Source organism: Pseudopipra pipra, chromosome 9 (assembly GCF_036250125.1).
Source record: "Pseudopipra pipra isolate bDixPip1 chromosome 9, bDixPip1.hap1, whole genome shotgun sequence".
In the NCBI taxonomy this organism is placed as follows: domain Eukaryota; kingdom Metazoa; phylum Chordata; class Aves; order Passeriformes; family Pipridae; genus Pseudopipra; species Pseudopipra pipra.
In genome coordinates, this window is record NC_087557.1 from 28,585,269 (window position 1) to 28,607,167 (window position 21,899).

The 21,899-nt window shown below is 40.2% G+C and overlaps 1 protein-coding gene across 2 annotated transcripts; it reads right to left on the bottom strand.

The window, feature by feature from the left end:
• Nucleotides 1-168: 168 nt before the first annotated feature.
• CFAP57 (cilia and flagella associated protein 57) lies at nt 169-21,892 on the bottom strand. Of its 2 annotated transcripts, XM_064665499.1 has the most exons (22): nt 21,700-21,890; nt 21,312-21,628; nt 19,698-19,984; nt 19,350-19,530; nt 18,244-18,396; nt 17,469-17,608; nt 16,620-16,785; nt 16,119-16,232; nt 15,411-15,623; nt 14,591-14,764; nt 13,380-13,541; nt 12,778-12,933; nt 10,583-10,676; nt 9,730-9,920; nt 8,601-8,774; nt 7,380-7,538; nt 6,825-6,968; nt 5,568-5,684; nt 4,527-4,661; nt 4,300-4,443; nt 899-1,025; nt 169-599 (listed from the first exon to the last, which is right to left on the bottom strand). In XM_064665499.1, exons 1-22 carry the CDS (start codon nt 21,851-21,853, stop codon nt 421-423), a joined length of 3,681 nt encoding a protein of 1,226 aa, XP_064521569.1. In that variant the 5' UTR covers nt 21,854-21,890; the 3' UTR covers nt 169-420. The 2 variants fall into 2 exon arrangements, with proteins under 2 accessions (XP_064521569.1, XP_064521570.1); XM_064665500.1 differs by lacking the exons at nt 169-599; nt 899-1,025; nt 4,300-4,443; ... (4 more) ...; nt 8,601-8,774; nt 10,583-10,676 and having other exon boundaries at nt 9,778-9,920; nt 21,700-21,892.
• Nucleotides 21,893-21,899: the final 7 nt, after the last annotated feature.

A 21,899-nucleotide genomic window follows, 5' to 3' on the forward strand; every position in this document is an offset into this window, starting at 1 on the left:
AATTTATTCCTGGAAAACAAAAGGCTGATGTTGAATTTTGCAGCACAGCCACATCAAATTAGAATTCTAGCAGAAAAGGCTTACAGAGTTTTACCAGCTCTTCTCAGCTAGGACACATTAGTTTTCAAGAGAAAGGTGACTACCTGCCCTAGCATGAAGGCACAAAGATTAGTCTTGCACTCACACAAATTTATTTTTTTCTCTTGGCTCCTAAGTCTCATGGAAAGGGTGGATTCCAGGAAAGTAGAAGTGTTCAGAGCAGTGAGTGTTGCACAAATGCTTCTAGTGGTGGAGTATAGAATCATGGAAGTCTAATCTATGTTGTTGCATTTCTAATCTTGCCAGGAGGATATAATTACGTAAGGCATCCTTGAACCGGGTCAGTGTTGCTGTGTCTTGCAGCTTCTTTCCAGATTCAGCTCAGGAAGATTTCTGACTAAAGGAGACCGAACTTGGACAGTTCAGGACTTGCCCCTTCTCCTGGATTTGGTCTCGCAGATATTGAATTTCTAGCTGCTGAATTTCTATGATTTTCTCACTTTCCATCTCTGGATTCAACCTCAGGACAGCTGGGCCAGACAGCAGTTCACTGGAGGGAGCTAGAAGATAAAATCAGAGAGGACATAGCACAGTAACAAAGGTCCTCCTCATGCAGTTCTTTGGCATGAACAAGGGAAGGCATCTTTCAGGGCTGAAGCACTCGATCTAAATAGTAAGATTCTGCAGTATTTAGCAGCTTATACAATTTATAATATATATACACAATATACTATTTATTATATATATATATATATACAAATTATGTTTACAATATAACAGGTATCACCAGGCAGGCAAGCTAATAGAACTGCTCATCAAGGACAAAAAGGGCTTCTGTAATATGGAAAACACAATTCACCTGTGTCTTGAATTGCTTTCTTTTTCTTGTTCAATCTCAGTGCTGCCCGGAGGTCGTGCACCTGGGTGTTGGCCACCTTCAGTTCTTGCCTCAAGTCATTGATTTCCTTAATCAGACTCACATTTTCCTGCAAAAACATTATGCTATATAAGGAAAAGCACAGGTACCATCTGGCTGAGCAATATGTATCTTCATGTCATTGAGAGGGACAGTGGACAGTGCAGAATCAGTATCACCAGCAGAAGATACAGGGCAATCAGTACAGCACACATTTCAGATAAGGCCACAGTAGATTTGACACAAAACATGACAGTATTCAAAGCACATTAGCTCAATAAACTAATATTTGCTTTGCTTTTCTGACTGCAGCTCCACTCCAAGGTATCATCTTCCTTGCCAATTCCACAGGGAAGCTCAGGGCTCTTCCTAGATTGATCCAATTAATTCAGAATTAATGTGAAGAATTCCCATCTCTCCCTCCAGTGTGTATTATTTTGCTTTTCATTTGTCAGTATGCATTTGTTCACTTAAATTATCTGCATCTCCTTGCAGTTATTCAAAGCCCTTTTCATCAGTTCTGAGCAGACATCACTTTTCAACACCCCCTCTGAATTATTAAGGAATATATAAAGTACATGGAGACTTGAGATATGTACTGCTAACATGAGAAGTTAGCCAAGTATTTGTCTTTTGTTCTTTTTTAAGTCAGTTTTCAGCCCATAAAAGTTCAATACTCCAATTTTTTTAGTAGCCTATCATGAAGCATTTTGCTGAAGGAGCTGTGGAAGTACCAGTAAATGTACTTCACCCATTGTTGCAACAGATTCAAAGACTTCAGCAAAAGCAGTATGGGGTAATACTAGTGAAGGATGATAAAACTGTTGTTCATGATTCAGAAATGGGAGCACCATTATTCAAGAGACAGAAGTAGAATTGTATATTTGGCTCTTACAAAGACAGTAAAATACCTTATCACCTCAATAACTAAGGCAAATATTAAAGAGTCGCCATCATACTTGAACCAAGAATATCAACTATTTCAGCCACCTATGGTGGTTTTTTTAGAAGTTTGGAAGACAGCACCACTCCAACCCCTGGAATTTCATCATAAGTGTCAATATTTAAAAAAGATAAATGGCAAAAAGGCATGCTTTGGGTACCTCACATAATACCAGTCTCAAGCTGTAGGGAATCCACTAAAACAACAGGAGATAAGAACAAGGATTAATGAAATTTTCCCATGAAAAAGATGTCTTCAAATCTTGGATTTGTTTTTTGTTTGTTTGTTTGTTTGTTTTGGTTGGTTGGTTGGGTTTTTTTTTTTAATTATGATTTTGGTTGATAATTATGTTACCATAAAAGATTATGCAAGGCATATGATTCAGTTCCTTACAGCATACTTATAAAAGTATTGGCACCACACAACTGGAAAGTGGTTAGTAACAAGGTACAAAGCTTACTGCAACTATCTGTAGATAGATGCACTCGAGTTCAGGTTGGCAGCAATAACTTTGGTTTGCTGGGTGCTAAAAGGCTGCTGGTTGACTCTGAAGAAGCCTTCTCTGCAGAGAGATTAGCCTTTAGTTCAATCTTTGCATTCTGACAGAAAGCTTGCACTGTAATGCAGTGGTCATAGAATGGATTAAAACAAATGTTCATGGGAAAACTCACTGTCACAGGATGCTGTGGCAGAGAACCAATTGTTTCAGAAAAGGGAACTGATCAAATGCATGGAGGATGAGGCCATCAGGTCCAACTGCATAGGATGTCTGGATGCAATCTGCAGCCTAGGGAGTCCCTACATGCTGACTGTCAGAGACAGGTGGGACATAGAGAAAAGATCATCCTATACTGGCTTCAGTTCAAGCAGCATGACTTCAGGATTATTCAGTGTCTCTGCTCTTGTGTATCCAAGTGACAAATACAGAAGGCTGGAGGGAAAACTAATAGTTGTACAACAAGCAACTTGTCAATTGGTAAGAATAATTACAATTATCTTGACAGTTCTAATCATCCGTTGCAGCAGTCACTAGTGGAATGTACCTATGAATAATCACTCAAAGAGGAATGCATAACTCTGAAAATGTAAGAGCAACTGAGGAACAACAGAAATACAGAGCTAGAAGATTGTCAAGATGTCATTTACTTTTTCAAAGCAAGTCCTGACAGAAGTTTGTCTAAACCAGTCTTGAAAGCCCCCTGTGAAGGACTGGAAGACCACGATAATTCCTCCTGGCTGTAAAGCCTCATTAATCTACTGGACTTCAGAGAATTGCTTTTTCTTTGAAGAAACCAGGCTGGTTAGAATCTTTGATATCTTCATCTTCCAGATGTTTTATTAATTTGGTTTTAATCATCATTTCATGTTAGGCTTACTGATCCAAGACATCAAGTATTATCATTATGAACACCATCTGTCACCCTATTCCAGCAAGGAAATTCTTCAGGTTATTTTCTGAAGCCATCTCCTTTTGTGCCAAAGGAAATATCTAACTCACAGAGGGGTAAAAAAAATTAAAATAGGGAAGGGAAGAAGATCACTGCTGTCTAGCCCTGAAGAAGCAAATTATGAATAAACAGCAAAGAACAGATGACTAAGGAGGGGGCTGAGTTCTAATGATCCTGAGGAAGCATAATAAAGTAACAATGATGAAAGGACTAGTGAGGGGAAAAGGAAATGCTGACTGAGCAGAAGGAGATTATGGTAAGAAGAAACTAGAAAAGCTGTCCTCCGAGGGTGTGTGGTGTGGGGCTTTAGATCCTCTCACTCCAGATGAAAACAAATTGGATCTTTGACCCCAGCAGTCACAAGTTTACCTTGCCCTGTAAGGAACAAGGGTTCTGAGCAAGAGATCTTAGTACAAATAGGCATTTGTATTTCTGAATTTCCTTGAAAAACCTGGATGTGAAAACCAGAAAGTTCTTCTGCATTCAGATAAGTAGGCATGGGACTATGTGGCCAAGGAAAGTAAGTTTTTTTCCTTTTCTTCCTCCAAAATTAGTTCCTAAACACTACCGCATAGCAAGTACAGGTTGACACTCAGACAGGGGCAAATTGACTATGATGGCAATTATAAATACTGTTTGAAATAAAAAATAAGTACATTAATTTCTTTAAAAATATCCAGGCAGAGAAGGTTCCCTATCTCCTTTTACATTAGGGAGTGGGAGCTAAACAAAAGTATCCACAAACCAGCAGCAATTTCTGACTTTAGAGATCATGCTCTTTTTGTTCTGAATATTTAATGGAAGCACTTGAAAAATTTAGGAATTTCTGGCAAGGAAGGCAACCAGAACTGTTTCAAAGTCCTAAGAAACCATAACAGTAAGGCTACTAAGGTGTGTTTTGTGCAGCCACTTCCTCTGTTACCCCTCCATACCACAAGGAAAGGGCTTATTACCTGCACGAGGCGCATGTAAGCAGCTTGGTGCATTTCCTGATCCTTCAGCACCTTCTTTTTTAAAACTGCCAAACTCCTCTCATGATACTCTTGCTGTTTCATGTATTGCTTCTGCAAATCTGTGTCCACTGCTTCAGCCTCCACCTGAGAGGGCACAGCATTTTGCCTCAGTAATTACACAACCAGACAAAACGACCTGCAAGGACAAGGCAAAGGTCCTGACTCACCACGTCTGATTGCTGCACATACTTGCTGTAGAGTTCACGGATACCATCCTTCATTTTTCTGGAATCCTGAATGAAGCCCACACAGTTGTGAAGATCTGCTTTAAATCGTTTGATGACGGTTTCCATATCTTGCTTCTGCAAGAATGAGGCGGTCACATTTTTACTTGGTTCATCAGAACACTCTTTCTAGAAGAGTTCTAGAAAGTTTCTAGAAAGTGTAGGGGAACTGGTGAAAACTCTCATATATTTCACTTCCACTTCATTTATTAAAAAAATAAATTAATCACAAAACCCACTGGGGATGTGACCACTACAAGTTGAACAGCAGTTCTAGATTTTAGCAGTGCTAATAAGATACTTGCATTAGGCAATCTAAGTGCCAGCATCTAGAGATGTCATCTGAAAACCAGTGGTTTATTATGGACCCTACATTCTTATTTAGAAACAACAGTTGTCAAGAGAAGGCTAGGGTCAAAACACCTATCAGAGACTTGCACAACTTGCTGATTTCACATCAAGATTGCATTCTCATTCTTTCTTGGTCCCTCAACCTGCTTCCTCACTCCTCCACTGCCTGCCAAGCTCCTCCACCTTCACCAGCAGTCCCTTTTCCTCACTCATGTCTGATGTGCTTGTTGTCAAACAAGGGGTCCTTGACTTCTCCATTAAAGACCTGACCCTTTATTTCATCCTACAAAGGCCTAGGTGGTATCCTACATGCTGCTCCTGGTTAGGCCAAGTGTCCCCAGATTTCAAGCTTGGGCAGGAACAGGTAATTTGTTAAGCATTTGCCTCAGTTTTCTGTTAAACCCAGGAGAATATGTGTTGACACATATTGAATATGTGTTGGATTGTTTTTCTAATATCAACTCTCTAACCTGGCTGCAGGCTTGTAAGTTTTCTTTGTCCCCACTGACCACAGACTCTCTTGGTCCTTGGACACAGTATCCCTGAAGTACCTGTTTGCTCAAATTAATGCTCCACCAGTGTTCTGTTCCCACAAATGTTCTGTAGGAGCTGCACAGTGGTTGTACCCCATACCTTCTGCCTCTCTTTGTCCATCTCGCGATAAGACGCCTTTAGTTTCTGTTGCAGTTGTGTGATGTTCAGCTTCAACTGCGTGCTCTCCTTGTGGAATCCTTCCAGCTCCTCCTCCATCTGAAAGGAAGCAGGAGGAGGAAATCAGGACTAAGAGGAGACATGAAAAAACAACACAAAACAGGAAAGCCGCAGACTGGAAACACAGACTTGAGGGAGTAGCTCCCCCTTCAGTTTGAATTACAACACGAAACCGTCAATTTTAGAACAACACTGCCCTCTGTCAGAACACACAGAAAGCACAAAAATTAATGTGCAGCTCCCTTTTGAGCTACATTTATTTAAATTATGTGATGCCCCTTCATTTCCTGGAGCTGAACTGGAGCTTTACTGTTCCATCTGAATAAAAATGGATGAGATAGAAATGAACAGTCGATACTGGCAAGATTAAGGGCAACAATAAGTAGAACCTGATACTGAAAAGAAACAAATGAATTGAAAAGCTGTGGGTACATACATAGAACACACCGGAAGAAAGTAATAAGGGTACTACAGCATTTAACTGGCATAACATGTTGACCAGAAGAGACAACAGGGATTTCATCATGCTAGTCTGAAGTACATACAAGCTGTTCACTAGTTTTCAGTTTATTTTAAAGGCTGTTCTGAATAAACAGACTTATGAAAATTTATATGTCATTGATTAGCTATGTCACCATAGTCCTAGTTTGGCTATGAGTTATGGAGAGATCATAGTAAGTTTTTATCACAAATAAGTTGCCTCAATGAATTTACTGCAAGCTAAGTATGAATACATGCAAATTTCCCATGTATGATGAATATAATTTGTCCATGTACCTAGGCCCTAAGCAGAGTTATGTTTCCACAAATCTGCAACTTTTCTGAGAGAAGAAGTTCTCTCTCTCTTCCCCAGATCAGCAAAAGCACTGTCTTGCAAAACTTATAGGGCACGTGGAGGGCAAACACATATGGATAAGATCTATTTTTAAGCAAAATCTAGAATTAAATAGTGAAACAGGAAATAACCATGTCGATCACTGGTAACACGTGATAGAAAACTAAATAACAGCTGTTTTGTGCAAATATTTTTATCAGCTGCAAAGATATTGAATCAGTGCTGTATATCCTTGAACGAAGCCAAGGAGCAAACTGGGTGAAATCTTTCATGAGACTTTTTGGGTCACCTTTGTATTCAGACAAAGGGCTTAGAAGCAGAGGCCAAATGAGAGTGTTACTCACCTCCTGGATCTGTTCCTTCATTGTTTTAATATCATTTTCACGTGACTCTATTTGCTTCTTAAACTCCTCTATTTTGAAACTCAGTACGAACTTGAAATTTTGCAGTTCCTGATTTTTCATTTTTAGGTCATATATATGCTTCTCCTGGAAGAAATCGGTGCAGAGATCTGAATCAGACCCAGCACTCTCAAAAAGATCCCTAGGACAAGGCATAAATACAGAAGAGGCAAACCCAGCAGTCACAGACCTAGTGGAAGACTGAACTTCAGTTGCAAATCTACAGATTGGGTGGGAGGGCAGGGGGCAAATAATGCAGAGCCATCTACAGATCCCAGAATAGGGGATGAGAAAGCCAACATCCTGAACTTGAGCCTCTCAAGGAAAGCTTAGAATGTCAACTAAAAACTAAAATCCCAAACTGGAGATCGCAAATTCTTTAAGTTAAAACTGAGTTTCCAGTCACGGGATATTATCACAGCAAATACAATTAAAATAAATATCTGTATTAAATTAAGGCAGGTGATTTTGATCTCAGCCAGTTGTCCAGTTTCTCACCTTGTCTAGGATAGTGTCACTTCTCTCTTTAATCTCTGTCTTCAGTGCCAAGATGTCCTTCTCCAGTGCTCTAATGATGTTTTCCAGCTTCTGCTGTTCCAGTCTCATTTCCTCAATATCCCTAATTCGATCCTTGAGCTCTTTCTGTAGGCTGTTCAACTAGAGAGGCAAACAAGTAAGAACTCAGCAGTCTCCAAAAGCTATGCACAACTTAGCCATCCTATTCTGTAAGATACCTTATACACAGTGTGGGATAAAGGATATCAAACGAAGATATGATGAAGGAGCATCACATCAGTTACATGTATATTCTGATAGAATACCCACTGCACTACAAGGAAGCAAGGAATTTGCATCCAGAAGCAAGAAGGGCATTATACCCAAGCATCAGCTGCAAATAACACACAATCCATGGAAAATTCTTTTAAGGTGAACATTTGTCATACATCTCTGAAGATGTCAAAAGTAGACTGGAAGGGTGCCTAGTTCATAGCTCTTGGGTACCCTCAAATTCCCTGCCTCAGTACTAAGATCTGCACAGCCAAGAAAGTCAGAACCAGCAAATGGTGCTGGACAAACCATGGAGAAATTCCTGGTGTCTCAAAGATAATGAAACTAAAGACAGTACCATGATACTAGAGAGTATGAAAAGAACCTCTCTGTCTGCAGATAGATACTGAAGAAAATGAAAAAGAAAAATTGTCCCTCTAACTTCCTTAGGCAAACACAATACCCAGACAATAAAAGAGCTAAAAGATTTTATGCCTCCTTAAAAATCCTGGCAAAACCAATAAAAAATGATGATGCATACAAAACACGGTGTTTACTGCATCAAATGAAGCAGTAGAAGTATTTTACTAACAAAGCAACGTATCGGATCTTAGAAAAATTAAAAGGTTCATTTCTTTCCCATCATAGGATGAACAATATTATTTATAATTTAAAACCATGTAGATAAGAAAAAGTGTACTAATAAAAACACACCTCCTCTATCATCTATCTCTAATCATATCAGCAATACAATCAGCACACAGCTTCTTCCTCTGCCCAAATATTCTAAAACATTCAAACTGACCTAAGAAGGGGCTACTGTTCTCATATGAAATGCCACATATTTACAGATCAAATTAATGGACTAAACTGACATGCCATTGATCACATTCAATCCTCAGTTACAGGTCTCCATGTGCAGGTCTGATCCTACCACAGAATAAAAGATACCCTTTTATTCATGACTCCTATTTCTCCTTTCAGTTGCGTGTTGGACTCCTTCTCTTCGCTGAGCTGTTTCTCATACTTGTTTTTGATCTCTGAGATTTCTTTGTCTCCATCTTCATAAATTTGTTTCTCCATTTCTTCATGTGCTTGAATCTGCCTCCTCATATTCTCCTTTGCCTGCAGTTAAGGAAAGCAAGCATTAGAGAAGACAACAGTATGAGACCAATAACAGGTTGTTTGTAACTGTGTTTCTCCTGGGAGGATCTATATTAGGCCTCTTCAATGGCAGCAATATCATTTAAGGTAACTTCTTAGGGGATTAAAGTAACTTTAAAAACTGATAACATACACATTAAAAATTCTTCTTTTTTTTTTTTTTTTTTCTCTTTAATTATTCCTAAGACTTGAATGCTTCAAGGTAGGAACCTGGCCCAAATACTAATCAGCAAACTTGTTCTGGCTGCAGAAATCACAAAAAAGTGACACTTGAGAAGATCTTTTAAAATTGCTGTTTCTGATGCATTAGAACCAATAACCACTCAGGTTTGCCTCAGTCTCTGTATGCCTCTCTTCCCACATTCTTTTCAAACAGGTATTGCAACACAGGGCTGCAAACAGTAATGTTGATAGGATTTACTGACTCTAGATATGTAAGTATCAGTTATCTGGCTGCCTTTTTTTCAAGCCAAGTGTTTGACCTCAGTGTGCAACAGTTTTTTAAGTATTCAGGGTATTTATCTTTGTTCCCTAAATTATGCAGGTAGGAACCTCAGGAATGTAATTAGCCATTTTCAAAATGTTTTCTCTTCACTAGAACAACATGATTGAATCTTTCTTCAATTACATTAAATGTACCAACTAAGCCACATTAATAAACAGGAATTCTTGGATTTAGCTAAGAATGCCCGAAGTTATTAATCTTAGCAGGTTACTCAAGGTATGGAGACCAGAAAAGTTGGTAACTCAGCTGGGTTTTCCTCATCACCATTTTGCCTGTCAACATATTTTCCCAAGGTTACAGGCAGATTAGGATTTGCAGGGAGGATGCCAACCTCTCCTGTCCTGGGGAACATTTTATCACAGTTGAAGATAAACTGGGTCAACAAATCAAACTGCAAATCAAGTTTCCTACCTGTTCCAGCTGAACAGATTTCTGTTTAAGCTTTTCCTCGTAACGCTCTGTCAGCTCCTTCACAGCCGTGCTTTTGCTCTCCTCCAAACTGTGCAATTTTTTCTCATATGCCTCCTGCATCTTCTGGGATTTCACTTGCAGCTCCTCATATCTCTCATTTTCCATTAAGAGTTTCTTATTACTTGCAGATTCTGTTAACAGGAAACATATGGAATGGATAAAACTAATAGAAACAAGAGGTGAGTCCTATCCTTCTGCAGGCAGCACTGTCTTATTCTCTACTGGCTTTTTGGCAGCTGGTTGCAATAAATTACAGTAGAAGCACTTCATCACTTTCTTCATCAGATATACAGGGGCTTTAGGCTCTGTGGCCATACAAAACTGACAACTAATTTAGGCATTCCCTTGAGAAGACAACCATGGCAGAGCTGTGTAAGCTCAACTGTTACAAAGTATGAGTGGGCAATGGACTCGTTTACAGATGGACTTGCTCTTTGGGACTAATTTGCAGTATTTTCATCTTGATTACGAATCTGGAGTCCAGGTATTTCCATTTTATGTACACTGTACATTAGTCTCCTTGCTGAACTGTATAACTTCACTGGTTTTGCACAGTGAGCTATAAAATAAATGAAGAAATTAGCAAACCTCTAAGATACAGGGCCCACGAGCATGTTCTCATCATGGGCATGTGTGTGGTGCAGTTTAGGCAAACATTTGGTGTACAATTCCTATATGACATATGTGCATTTTTCCTTGTACTTCTACTCTAGTAATCCATCCCTGCATAACTTGCTATCAATCCAAAGCATTTCCTCCAGTTTCTAATTGCAAACACTCATTATAGTCTAACCTAGCCGTTGCACCTCCCTGGCCTGTTTTTTCACCAGCTCAGACAGTTGACACTCGTATTGTAGCTCCTGTTTTTCTTTCTCTGCCTGTAAAATCTGGGGGGAAAAAAATAAGAAAAATACATTTTAATTTGAAAATAGACAAAGCAATGTTCAAATTGTTTGTGCTCTTGCTCCATGGTGGGGAATACATACACAACAACAGAATTGTGTTTGGAAGTCCCTCACCAAAATTCAGATGCCATGTGTCACTAATGCAAGTTTTACCAGAGATCAGTTTGTCATGACAAATTATAAAATTATGGAAAACTAAGGGAATGTAGCAAATGGATATAATATAATACAATATATGTACTGTAAAATCCTAATCTAACAAGAGAAGTTTGTGAGCTACAAAAGTCTCTACTCATTTATGTGTTCCTGCTTGAGGAGAATTTGCAGTTCCATAAGTTGTTGTCCAGATATTAAAGTTCAAGCTGCTTCTTGTCTCACTTGAAGCAACCCCAAGATCCTAAAACACTGACATTTGCACAGTCTGACATAAACCTAAGCAAGAGCCAGTTTTGATTGCCATTTGCTTGGAATGTCTGACTACCACTACAAATGATGTCTGACTACCAATACAAATAATCTTCTAAAAAAGCACAAAGAACTGGAGCAAGGAAATAGGTGAGAAATTTCCCAGAAAAGCTCAGAATTGTACCATAGGAACAATTTTTTCACTTTCTTCTCATAATAACTGCATGGGTCTTGCATAAGCAGAAATATTCTATTTGTCTGATGGATACAACAGCTAGAAAGGTTAGTCCCAAGCCTGTCCAAAACTGTCATTCAGTTCAATCTTAACACATATTGACATTTGGACAAGTACAACTTGCCTGCCTAGAGAACTTCTATTCACCTTCAAAGGCTTTTGCTCGCAAGCCTATAATCAGCAAGTCTAAAGAATTTTTAGTGTAGCTGAGATTATCATAACTCTATAGCCAAGCACTACTTATCAAAAGAGCTGGAGAACTGCAGAAAAAAACCAGCACAGGTAAAACACAGGTAAGAGGACTCTACAAGAATTGAAATGGCTTCTTGTACAAGGTCAAGTTGTACAAAAAGAGGAAAAATAGAAAGATTAGAACTCAGGTTATTTGAATGAAAAAAACCACAATGAGACAAGCCAAAGAGTCTGAAGAACTACTTGAAGAAAACATTAAAATGAATAATTAAACTTCCTCAAAAAATAAAAATAAATAAACCTCCTAGAACATTTGTAGGGCCAAAAGACAAGAAAGGTACAAAAGGAGTGCTTGAAAATTACAAGCCTGTAAAATACTAACACTAGCAAGGAACTTGGCAGGCTTTCATACTGGAATCCTATATGTGGATTATGTGGAAACACTGCTTGAAGGGACTATGTACAACTCAACAAATTATGCAGTAACAAATCACCAGAACAGGACAATATTCACCCAAAGGCTCAAAAAGAACATGAGGTTGACAGAATTGAATCATGTGATATGTAATCTCTTACTTCAAGCTCTCTTACTGTCAGAGAAATTGCTACTGGGTCACTTGCCTTCTAAATCTAAAAAAAAGTCCAGAAATATAGCAAATTACAGGTCAGAAATCCAGATGGACAGAATAGAATAACCAGACAGAGATAAATAAGACACCGTGAGGAATTATAATAGCCTTTGCCTTTGCAGGGATGTCCTGCTTCACCACAAGAGAAATCAATAAGCATATGAACATAAGAAATCCAGGGAATATATTTCTACTTTCATTTTCAAAAAACATAAAAGACACCTCAGCAGATGTTCTTAAAAATCTAAGCAGACAGAACAAAGAAGGCATCATTGAGAAGAATAACTGTTAGATCCTGCAGCAGCTGCAACCTTGTATGTGAAGGAGCTTTTAGGGCATGATACCATTTCTACTATTGATCCTTGGTCTCAGGCAGCATTTTATGTGCTGTTTTTATGTGAAGATACAGGTTACCTAGGAGAACTCTTGCATCCCCTTGTTCCTATAAGATATTTGATTCAAAGGTAGCTTCATGTGTTACAAATATCAAGAACATCTTCATTGGAAAGGAAGGATTCATTTTTCACATGCTTTATGGCATTCATACATATTTCATACAAGCTTGAATTCAACTCTTCAGTGAAAGATTTCTTTGTATTTGGTTCTGCAGTATGAATCATACCTGGTGTTGGGCTTTAAGGGAGTCTATTTCCTGAGTGAAATTCTCTTCCAATGCCTTTATTTTTCCAGTACAGTACAGGTCCTTGAGACGTAGCTCATAATCACTTTCTGTCTGTAGATCTTTCACACAAATCTGCAGGTCTAGTATTGCCTGACTCTGTTAGGACATGGATGAGAAGACAATTTTAACAGAGAGAATATCTGCCATTAGCAACAGCTTATTAAGGATGTTTTATTTACATGCACATATTTATGAATGACAGCCTTTACAGAGAATCTTCAGAAGTTCTAGAAGTAAGACTCCGTTGTTATCTTACAAGATGGTTTATAGAAACCCATCTTATGACTTCTCTACTCCATTAAAAGTCTTTTCAAGAGATTGGTGAAAGCATTAGAGAAAAGTCTAAACCTTTCTCCACACTCCCTGTTTGTACAATGCTGTTTGCAGATTGACAAGCAGCTGCAACTACTTGCTGTAACCTCTTTAGGATGAAAGCCATACAAGCCATATAGGAACAGCTAGTCAAAAACATCATGCAAATGTAATTCATAAGCTGTACACTGTGAATCCCGTGGTTTAAGTTCACAAGTCGCTCCTCCTACCTTCTCATCTATATCTGATTTCATGATCAGCACTTCCTGAGCATACTCAGCTGCTGCTTCCCCTTTCAGTGCCCCACCTTCTTTATCATGCACTTTCCAGATAAATATACAGCCATCCTCTGAAGCAGTCAGTAGAAACTGGTCATCACTTGTTACTGACATCTTAGAAGGAAGAGACAACAAAATATATAGACGAGACAAGGAAGAATGGAGACACAGTTTTATTTTAAACCAAATTTTTCTCCCAACCCACGTACTCCCTTAATTTCTACCACAGACAGTCAATGGTGGAAATAATAACATAGCCCCATTACCAACATTTTGATTATGTCCTTTACTCCTGTTCCACCCTGGTTGAAACAACAGGGGAAGGGAAAGAAAAGAAGAACATATGTAGACACTGGATCTGCTTCTGCTCTCAAAGCCGTAGGAAGATTTAAAAAAAAATGGAACAGGAAAGGCCTTCTAGACAATTATAGAACAGACAAGCAATTTATGTGACAATTCCAAAGGTCTCTAGTGTTTTTCTTTGAGAAGTTGCTTGAGGAACAGATGGCTAAATATTTTCTTTTGAAACTGTAACTAAGCTCTAGAACTATCTGGTAATAACTGCTGTCCCCTCCTCCAGGCCTCCTGTGGCTGCACGGCCTGGCATAAAGAACCTGGGAGCTGATACAGCTCATCACTGAGGTGAAAGTAGAGTTCCAATAACTGAAGTTCATATTCCAGTGTTGGACTGTGCAACTATAACTCAAGGTGCTGTAGTAGACAGTAATACTTAAAATGCCAAAATTGTGACCAGTTTTAACAAGACAGAACATGTGGCCTCCTGGAGGATGGGGATCTACCAAAGCATACTGAGGGAGCTGGTGGGGGTTGGCCTCTTCTCCCAAGTAAAAAGTGATAGGACATGAGAAAATGGCCTCAAGTTGCACCAGGGGAGGTTCAGACTGGATATTAGGGAACAAATCTTCACCAAAATGGTTGTCAAGCATTGAAGCAGGATGCCCAGGGGAATGATGGAGTCACCATCTCTGGAGGTATTTAAGAGGCATGTAGATGTGGCACTTAGGGACACGGTTTAGAGTGGACTTGGCAGTGCTGTGGCAATGGTTGGACTCGATGATCTTACAGATCTTTTCCAACCTAAACGATTCTATGACAAAATTATCTTCCTGATATCACAGGGAAAAGAAAGTACTTTATGTTACCTTTGTAACAGCACCTGCATGGGCCTGATACTCGTGGAAATCCCTCTTCAGGGTGAGTGGGTACTTCATAGCTCGGATTGTCCCCAGGGATGTACCAACATATATCATGTGCCCGGAATGGGAAACAGCTACAGCAGTATAAACAACGCCATAGGCAGGCACTTCATGCTGGATCTAAAAAAAACCCCAACAACACAAACCACCACACAAACCCCTCAGAATACATTAAGTATTTGATTACCTATTGCATGACCAATTGTCACACCTCTGCCTGCAGCAAATAATGCAGTTAAAAGAATTTACATGCCTATGGGAGTAAAGCCATGAACAGTAATTAGTATTGAGCTCTACAGATTTTTAAAATTTATTTTAGATATAAGAGAAATATTTAGATATAAAATCGCTATATTTATTATAGATATGCAGTATTAAAATTTCAAGCCAAGTTTCACGTGTGAATGTATGATCTGAAAGATCACACAGAAGTTACCACTTTCCTGGGAAAAAAAATGATATAGCCTACAGTAGTAGATGTGATACACTTGTATTTCAGCAAAACAGTTGATGTAATATTGCCTAGTTAAGTTTGTTAGCTGGATTAGAAAACTTCTAGGTAAATCCAAGTAAAATTACAAAAAGACAAAACTAGCGAAAAATCTCAGGTTTCATGGCGAAGTACATAAGAATACAAAAGTGTCAGTAAATATCACAGCTCTCAAAACCAGACCAATTTCTACTTACCAAAGGGATGATAAGGAAACCAAAGCACTAGTACCCTCCCCAGAGAATTTAGCAAAATCCCAGAGTGCTTGTTGCTCACCGAAGACTCTGAAATTTCTTTGAGAGTTTGGTCAGATCCAACAGCAAAGATAATTTTGGCATCAGAAGACAGGGAAATGCTGCTGTAGATGCAGGTCTTGAGCACACACTCTGACTCCCTTTTACCTGTCATCAAGTTCCACTCAAACACAGCACCATGTGTGTCACAGGAGACAAATTTAGCATCATCTGCGCTCCATTTAATTGCATGTATCTGGCAAAGGCAAAACAGACCAAGGAGCCTGATGTGTAGGTTATAGACATACAGCACAGAGTCATTTTACTGGTAAATCCATGACAACTTTGGAATCATATATCAAAGTCTTACTTAAAAACCCCTAGGTGTTTCTCAGCCAATTCTATTTTAGCATTAAAAACCCCCACAAGATCAGTAAGAACTACTTTATGAACACACTGTCAGGAAGAAGTTCATTTCAATACTGAGTGGTACGTTTTATTTTTATAATTTATTACTGGGATTTTTTTCCTGGTTTTGCTCCCTGCCAATCATTCACCTTCAATTTAAGGACAGACTTTTTAGATGTATCTAGTTCATGCACACTTTGCCTACTGACCAAAGAAAACTGAGTTTTCTATTTCTATATTCAATTTTTGGGGCCCTTTCAGATCCAAAATTGTACTTCACCCCTTCAAAATGCATCTTATCAACTAGTTAATGTGTTGTATTGTACAGGATTTGTTTACTAACCTTCCCACTGTGTCCTTTCAGATTAGTAACATTGTCAAAGGTGATGCTGGAATAAATTTGAATCACATTTCCATTAACTGCAGCAAAAAGATGGCCTCCATTACTGAATGAGCACTACAAAAAGAACACAACCACCCATTACTGTAGATGGAGTGGATAAAAACATTCATGCATTGAATTTATATGACATTGTCTAATATCAAACTGTTACACAAAAAGAAAACTTCATAATTAGGCTCTTACTACTGTCTTAATTGATGCTTTCCCCTGGAAAATTCTGTCCTTGAGTATTTCTGAGCAAATTACCCCTTCTGCTGCTTCCCAGGTCAACAGTTACGCATCAGCCTCTGGGCTTGTTTTCCAGTAGTCAGAATCCCTTTCCCTATGCTTTGATATCCTAAATCCTACTAGGATGTATTGGAGAAGTTTCTATATTCTGTCATGTTCCTCACCACTCCGCTCCCTATAACTCCCCAATTTCATTGTTGCATCATTCCTTACCTCTCTACACTTCCTCACAGCAAACTCCTTGAAAACATGCATGTCCTCGTACAGCAGACTTATAAATCGTAGTTTGTCAGAAAACCCAACCAAACAGAAAAGGCCAGTGGGATGAAGTGATACTGTGTATGCTTCCTCCTGATACTCCTTACACAGCTCCAAAGTGCTGAAAGAGAAAACCATTGTGCAGTATGGAATCCTACAAACTCCCTATGCATGCTTGACAGGACATTATCTGGCCCTGGAAGGACACCTGCAGCTACAATCTGACTGTGCCCTGTCCTTGAGGAAACGTGCTGTTATTCAGTTAAGTAATGGTCACACAGATGTTACAGGAAACAAAGGCAAATTTGACTTTCTGGTTCACAGATTAGGTGTGGAAGGTGCAAGAGCAAATCCTCGTATACTGGAATATAACGAAGAAGGTAAATGAGTCGCTGATTGCAAAGCTACACAAACATCTCTTGAGATTTGGTTTCTTCTCTCTCTCCCTCCACAGAACCTTAAAAGCTGGAGTCATTATGCTTGAGAACTATGGCTAAGAAGCAGCAGATAGGACAACAGTATCTGAAGATAAAGCTGAATGAAACTTTCCTGAAGATATTTTTTTCCAAAAATATGAGAAGTCTGACATTAAAAATAGCTTAATAGAAAAGGCTTTGGATTCTTTTGGCACTGATTTTAAAGGCACTGAATATTCACACTCCACAAATCATGCCAGTAAGACCATTTATGTCCCACACTACACAAGAATTTTACCAGAACAACACTCTCATTCATATGAGATTGCCTGCTAAACACAATATACAAAAAAGCAAGAGGTAATAACAAAGATAAATAACTCTTTACTTCGTCTTGTAATTCCAGATGCGGACAGATCTATCCAGGGAACAAGTAGCAAGAATGGGTTTCCAAATACACATGTCCAGACCAGTGATCGAATCAGAATGCAATGGGAAATTCAGATATGCAAAATAAGATGTCTTCTCCTGAGAAGGAATGAGAACATTAAAAAATCACAAATATTTCATTGCAGGCAGTAACTCAGACAAGAAATCTCTCGTGGGTCTTTGCATACAGTAGCAGAATGAGGAAACCACTTAATGCTTTAACTGCACTGCTCTGAACATAACAGTTTCATTCCTGGATCCAATGTGTGGTGATCATATATCTTCCAACTTTTATCCTTTCTTTCTTTTCCTTATACATTTTCTGAAGTGTTATTTTTATGCTTTTATATTGCTATATTACTATAGATGATAACGACCAAACCGGCTACATAACTGGATTCCTTTGAAATCAAATTGTTTTAAAATAAACCCTACATATATATATTTACAAACACCAATCATCAGTGTTATTTCACTCTAATCTGCCCCAAGGGATCTATTAACAAGAACCTGTGTTACCCCCCCCTTCTGGAGTGGGTTATAACTCTGCAAGAATTCAGTTAATACCTCCTGGCCCTGTAGATACTTTAAAAAAAAAAAAAATCAAGGGTTCAGATGCTATTTGAAGGATTTTATGAGAATGCATCACAGAAAACAACACTGAATAGCCTGTGACATTACAAACATCCCTTACTGGACATGATGGCTGTGGAATGGGATAGGATTGCACTTACCCTTATAAGTTTGGTGGAGACCATAGGAAACATGTATAGCTGATGTTTATTTGTGCTAATGACCATTGTTTCCTCAGAGGGGCTGAAGCATATACATGTAATGTCCTGTCTGTCTGACTTTTTTGGCTCAGTTCTGAACTGGTCCTGAGGAAGCTGCACAGAAAATGCATCCTATGGGATATGCCAGGTTTCCATGTTTTGGTAGTAGGCATGCACACACACACAAACATTTCTGAAATGCTACTTTAATAAGGATATACACAATAGCAGCAAGACAAATGGGATATTTAATAGCATGTAACTACTGTAAGGCAGGGAATAGAGGACAAGAGGACAACTGTATCTATAGCATTACAGCTGAAACAAAGTATCAGAAGACATTTCAGCAGTAATCTAAGGTACTGCATTAGCAAGACTGAAAATGATGGCAGAAAAACATAAAGAAAAAACCTAGCAAGTGCCAGAATGAAAATTGCCTAAAAATTGTGATCTCAGAATAACAGTTCTTCGTAGTGTATCATTCAGGTTGATAACACTTATTACAGGGTCTCAAGCATAGGAAAAATCTGACCTTTTAGGACCACAGTATGAAGTCTTGACCAGGTCATTAGAGCTAAGTGTTCTCAGCCAGAGACTGCAGAAAGTCAAGGCATACACTATAGAACAGTTAGAACAGAAACCTTACTGGATTATTTAAGAGTGCACAAGTCTCATGACAGCTCTAATAAATATCTGAGGGGAGAAAAGCTTCTCCTTGGGAAAACACCAAGAAGCCAAGTTCTTCAAAACTGACGTAAACTGCTTCTTAGCTCCAAAAGTCTCTGCAGATAAAAGTTTCTTAAAGGTTCCCTGAAATTTAGCAGCCTCAAAGCACATTTTACATGTGGGAAGGGAACATGCAGAATTACCTGGACATCAGCCACTGACTTGCAGTGTGACCTTTGGCAACTCCCTTCCTTTCAACATCACCAGCACAGTTAGCTAATGCTTACAATGCAATTTAGAATGTGCTAAAAATTATTATTAATAACTGAATCAGAAGCACTCACAGTCCTCTACACAGGCCTCTGCTGTATAATTGCTTAGAAAAGCTTTTTTCTCGTTACCCAGATTTCTTGACTCTCCTCGTAGGCTTCCTGTCCCTTGGTCTTCTCAAACAGAAGAACAACTCCTGGGCTAGGTGAACATGCAAAGCCTTTGGAATACGCTGCAACTGCAGATATTTGAGGCAAAGAACTATGTTGTGTAATATCTTCAGAGGCCAGTCCGCAAGAAACATCAAGAGAGCTGCAAGCGGGAAATGCATAAAGACTTAAGAATAAAGACAAATCAAAAAATTTTAATCGGCAGCAATCAAAATCATAAGCTGGACAAGAAGGAAATCACTCAATGGCCTGCAACTAGTCTGCATGCACAAACATGAAACTATCAGTAATAATATTTAACAGATTTACCTCTCATATTCTTTTGTTGTTGCATCTTCTTCTAGTTCCCTGGGTGGTTTTCTGTACTCTAAATTTGTCTCCCAGTGCAGCTCTCCAGTTTCAAACACGCTAAGTTTGCCTGTGTCAGTGCCACATACAACTTTCTCCTCGGACAGCCAGGCATGGCACAAGTAGTTTTCTGGCTCTCCCTTTTGTAAATTCATCTGCTTCAAATTTCCTTCACTGTACTTAAAAAGTTTAAAAAAGCCATTTCCAGTGATACAAAGCTGGGTGCTGTCTTGAGGACTAAAGCTAACCTATGGAACAACAGAGAGAAAGGATTTTTTACAACTATGTTCACAAACAAGCAAATATTATACCTGTTCTGAAGACTTTCAATACCAGATAAAGGAAAGCAAAGAAGGGAAGACAGTTCATAGAAACATACATGAATACAGAAGAGACTAGCAATTAACCATCATAACTACATATTGCAGTTTTCCACCTTTCAAAACTGTGTATCAAGCAAGTTGTCTCTTCCCTTCAAAATTAAATTACAAAAGTAAGGCCAAAATACCTCTTTATTGCTGATTAGAAAGTTTTTCCAGTAGCAAGCTTCCTGAAAAGTGTGACCATTTGTTCTTAAAGGCCAGGAATAACTTCTGTATTTCAGGCAAACATTATTCATATGAATCCACATAATTAGATGTTTATTTGTGAAAATGATGGAATAGCCATCTCAATACCCAACATGAAGGATAGCAGGGGTGGTTAGAACTCATTTTTTATGAGTGGTACAAAGGAGCAGGATGTAGCTTAATGGAGCTTAATAGGACTTTAGACAGTGGGAGTCTTTACAGTCACTCCCCCCTCTTTAGGAGTTGAGCTCATGAATTCAGTAGTTCACCCAACCTCTGCTTGTAGCTGAACCGCATGTACTGGAAGCATCTTACCTCCCTACAAGAAAGATTCTAAAAAAAGGGCACCCAAAGCAGGTTGCAGGGTTCATTTGAGTGCCATCAGCCTGCTCCAAGCCACTCTTCTCCTCTGATCTGCACATAGAAGACTGCAGGAAGGAAAAGGTGCAGGACTATGCCAAGAGCTTTCAAGAAGTGTGTTACAATTATGAGCACAACCAATATATTTAGTAAGTGTTTCTTCAGGGAGGTAAGGGACACATCCTACTGGCACTGGCCAGCTGTGCTGGCCCCATGACATAGACCTGATGTGATGTAAGAGAATCTCATGTGATAGAACACATACAGACATGAGAATGCCCATTATAGGTCAAAGTAAGACTTTATTTAGCCCGGTGTCTTATTGCTGAGGGAGGCCAACAGCAGATGTCAAGAAAGGTCACAGAAACTGTATGAAATCTACCATGTGGACAACGTGGAGCCCTCTCCTCCTTTTGCCCTGGATAGAAGCCATGTGGCCACAGGAAAACGTACTGTGCACATATCCTGAAGGATGAACATACGTGCTACCTGGCACCCCGGTACTTGTTGAACTCAAGTTTGATCCTTTTATCAAAGGAGTGCAATGCGCTCCCAAAGAAACAGCTGCGAACCGAAGTGTTAAAAACGAGCCGCAGAGGGGCTGTCACAGCTGGGTTTCGGCAGCGGGCGGAGGTGGCGCCGTTACCTGGCAGGGGCCGCTGCCCGGGGCCAGCAGGCGGACGGCCGCCTCCAGCTGATGCTTCTCCCAGAGCCAGCAGGTGAGGACCCCCTCGGGCATGGCCGTGGCGGTCGCCAGGTACCGGCCGTCGGGGGAGAAGGCGAGGGACACGGCCTGCCGCGCCGGCAGCTCGGCGGTCGCCAGCGCCCTCCGGCGCCGCGCCCGCTCCGCAAACAGCTCGTACACCGCCAGCACCGGCTGCTCCCCCGCCGCCTCCGACACCGCCAGGAACCGCCGGTTGGGGCTGACGGCCAGCGCCTGCACGCCCCGGCTCTTCTCGGTGCCTGCGGAGAGGAGAGCGGTCAGGGCGGGCCGCGAGGCCGGGGGAGCCGGGGGGGCCGGGGGTCGGTGCCACCTGGGATGAAGTTGTGCCACTTGTGCTCGAGGTGCAGCCGCAGGCAGCCCGCCCCGGCCGCGTGCAGCACCACCTGCTCCTCCAGGAAGCAAACGCCGCCGGCCACCCGCGGCCGGCAGCCGAACACGGCCACGGGCAGCACGGCCGCCGCCATGGCCCCGCTGCCCCGTCGCCCTGGTGACCGGGCCCCGCCGCGCCCG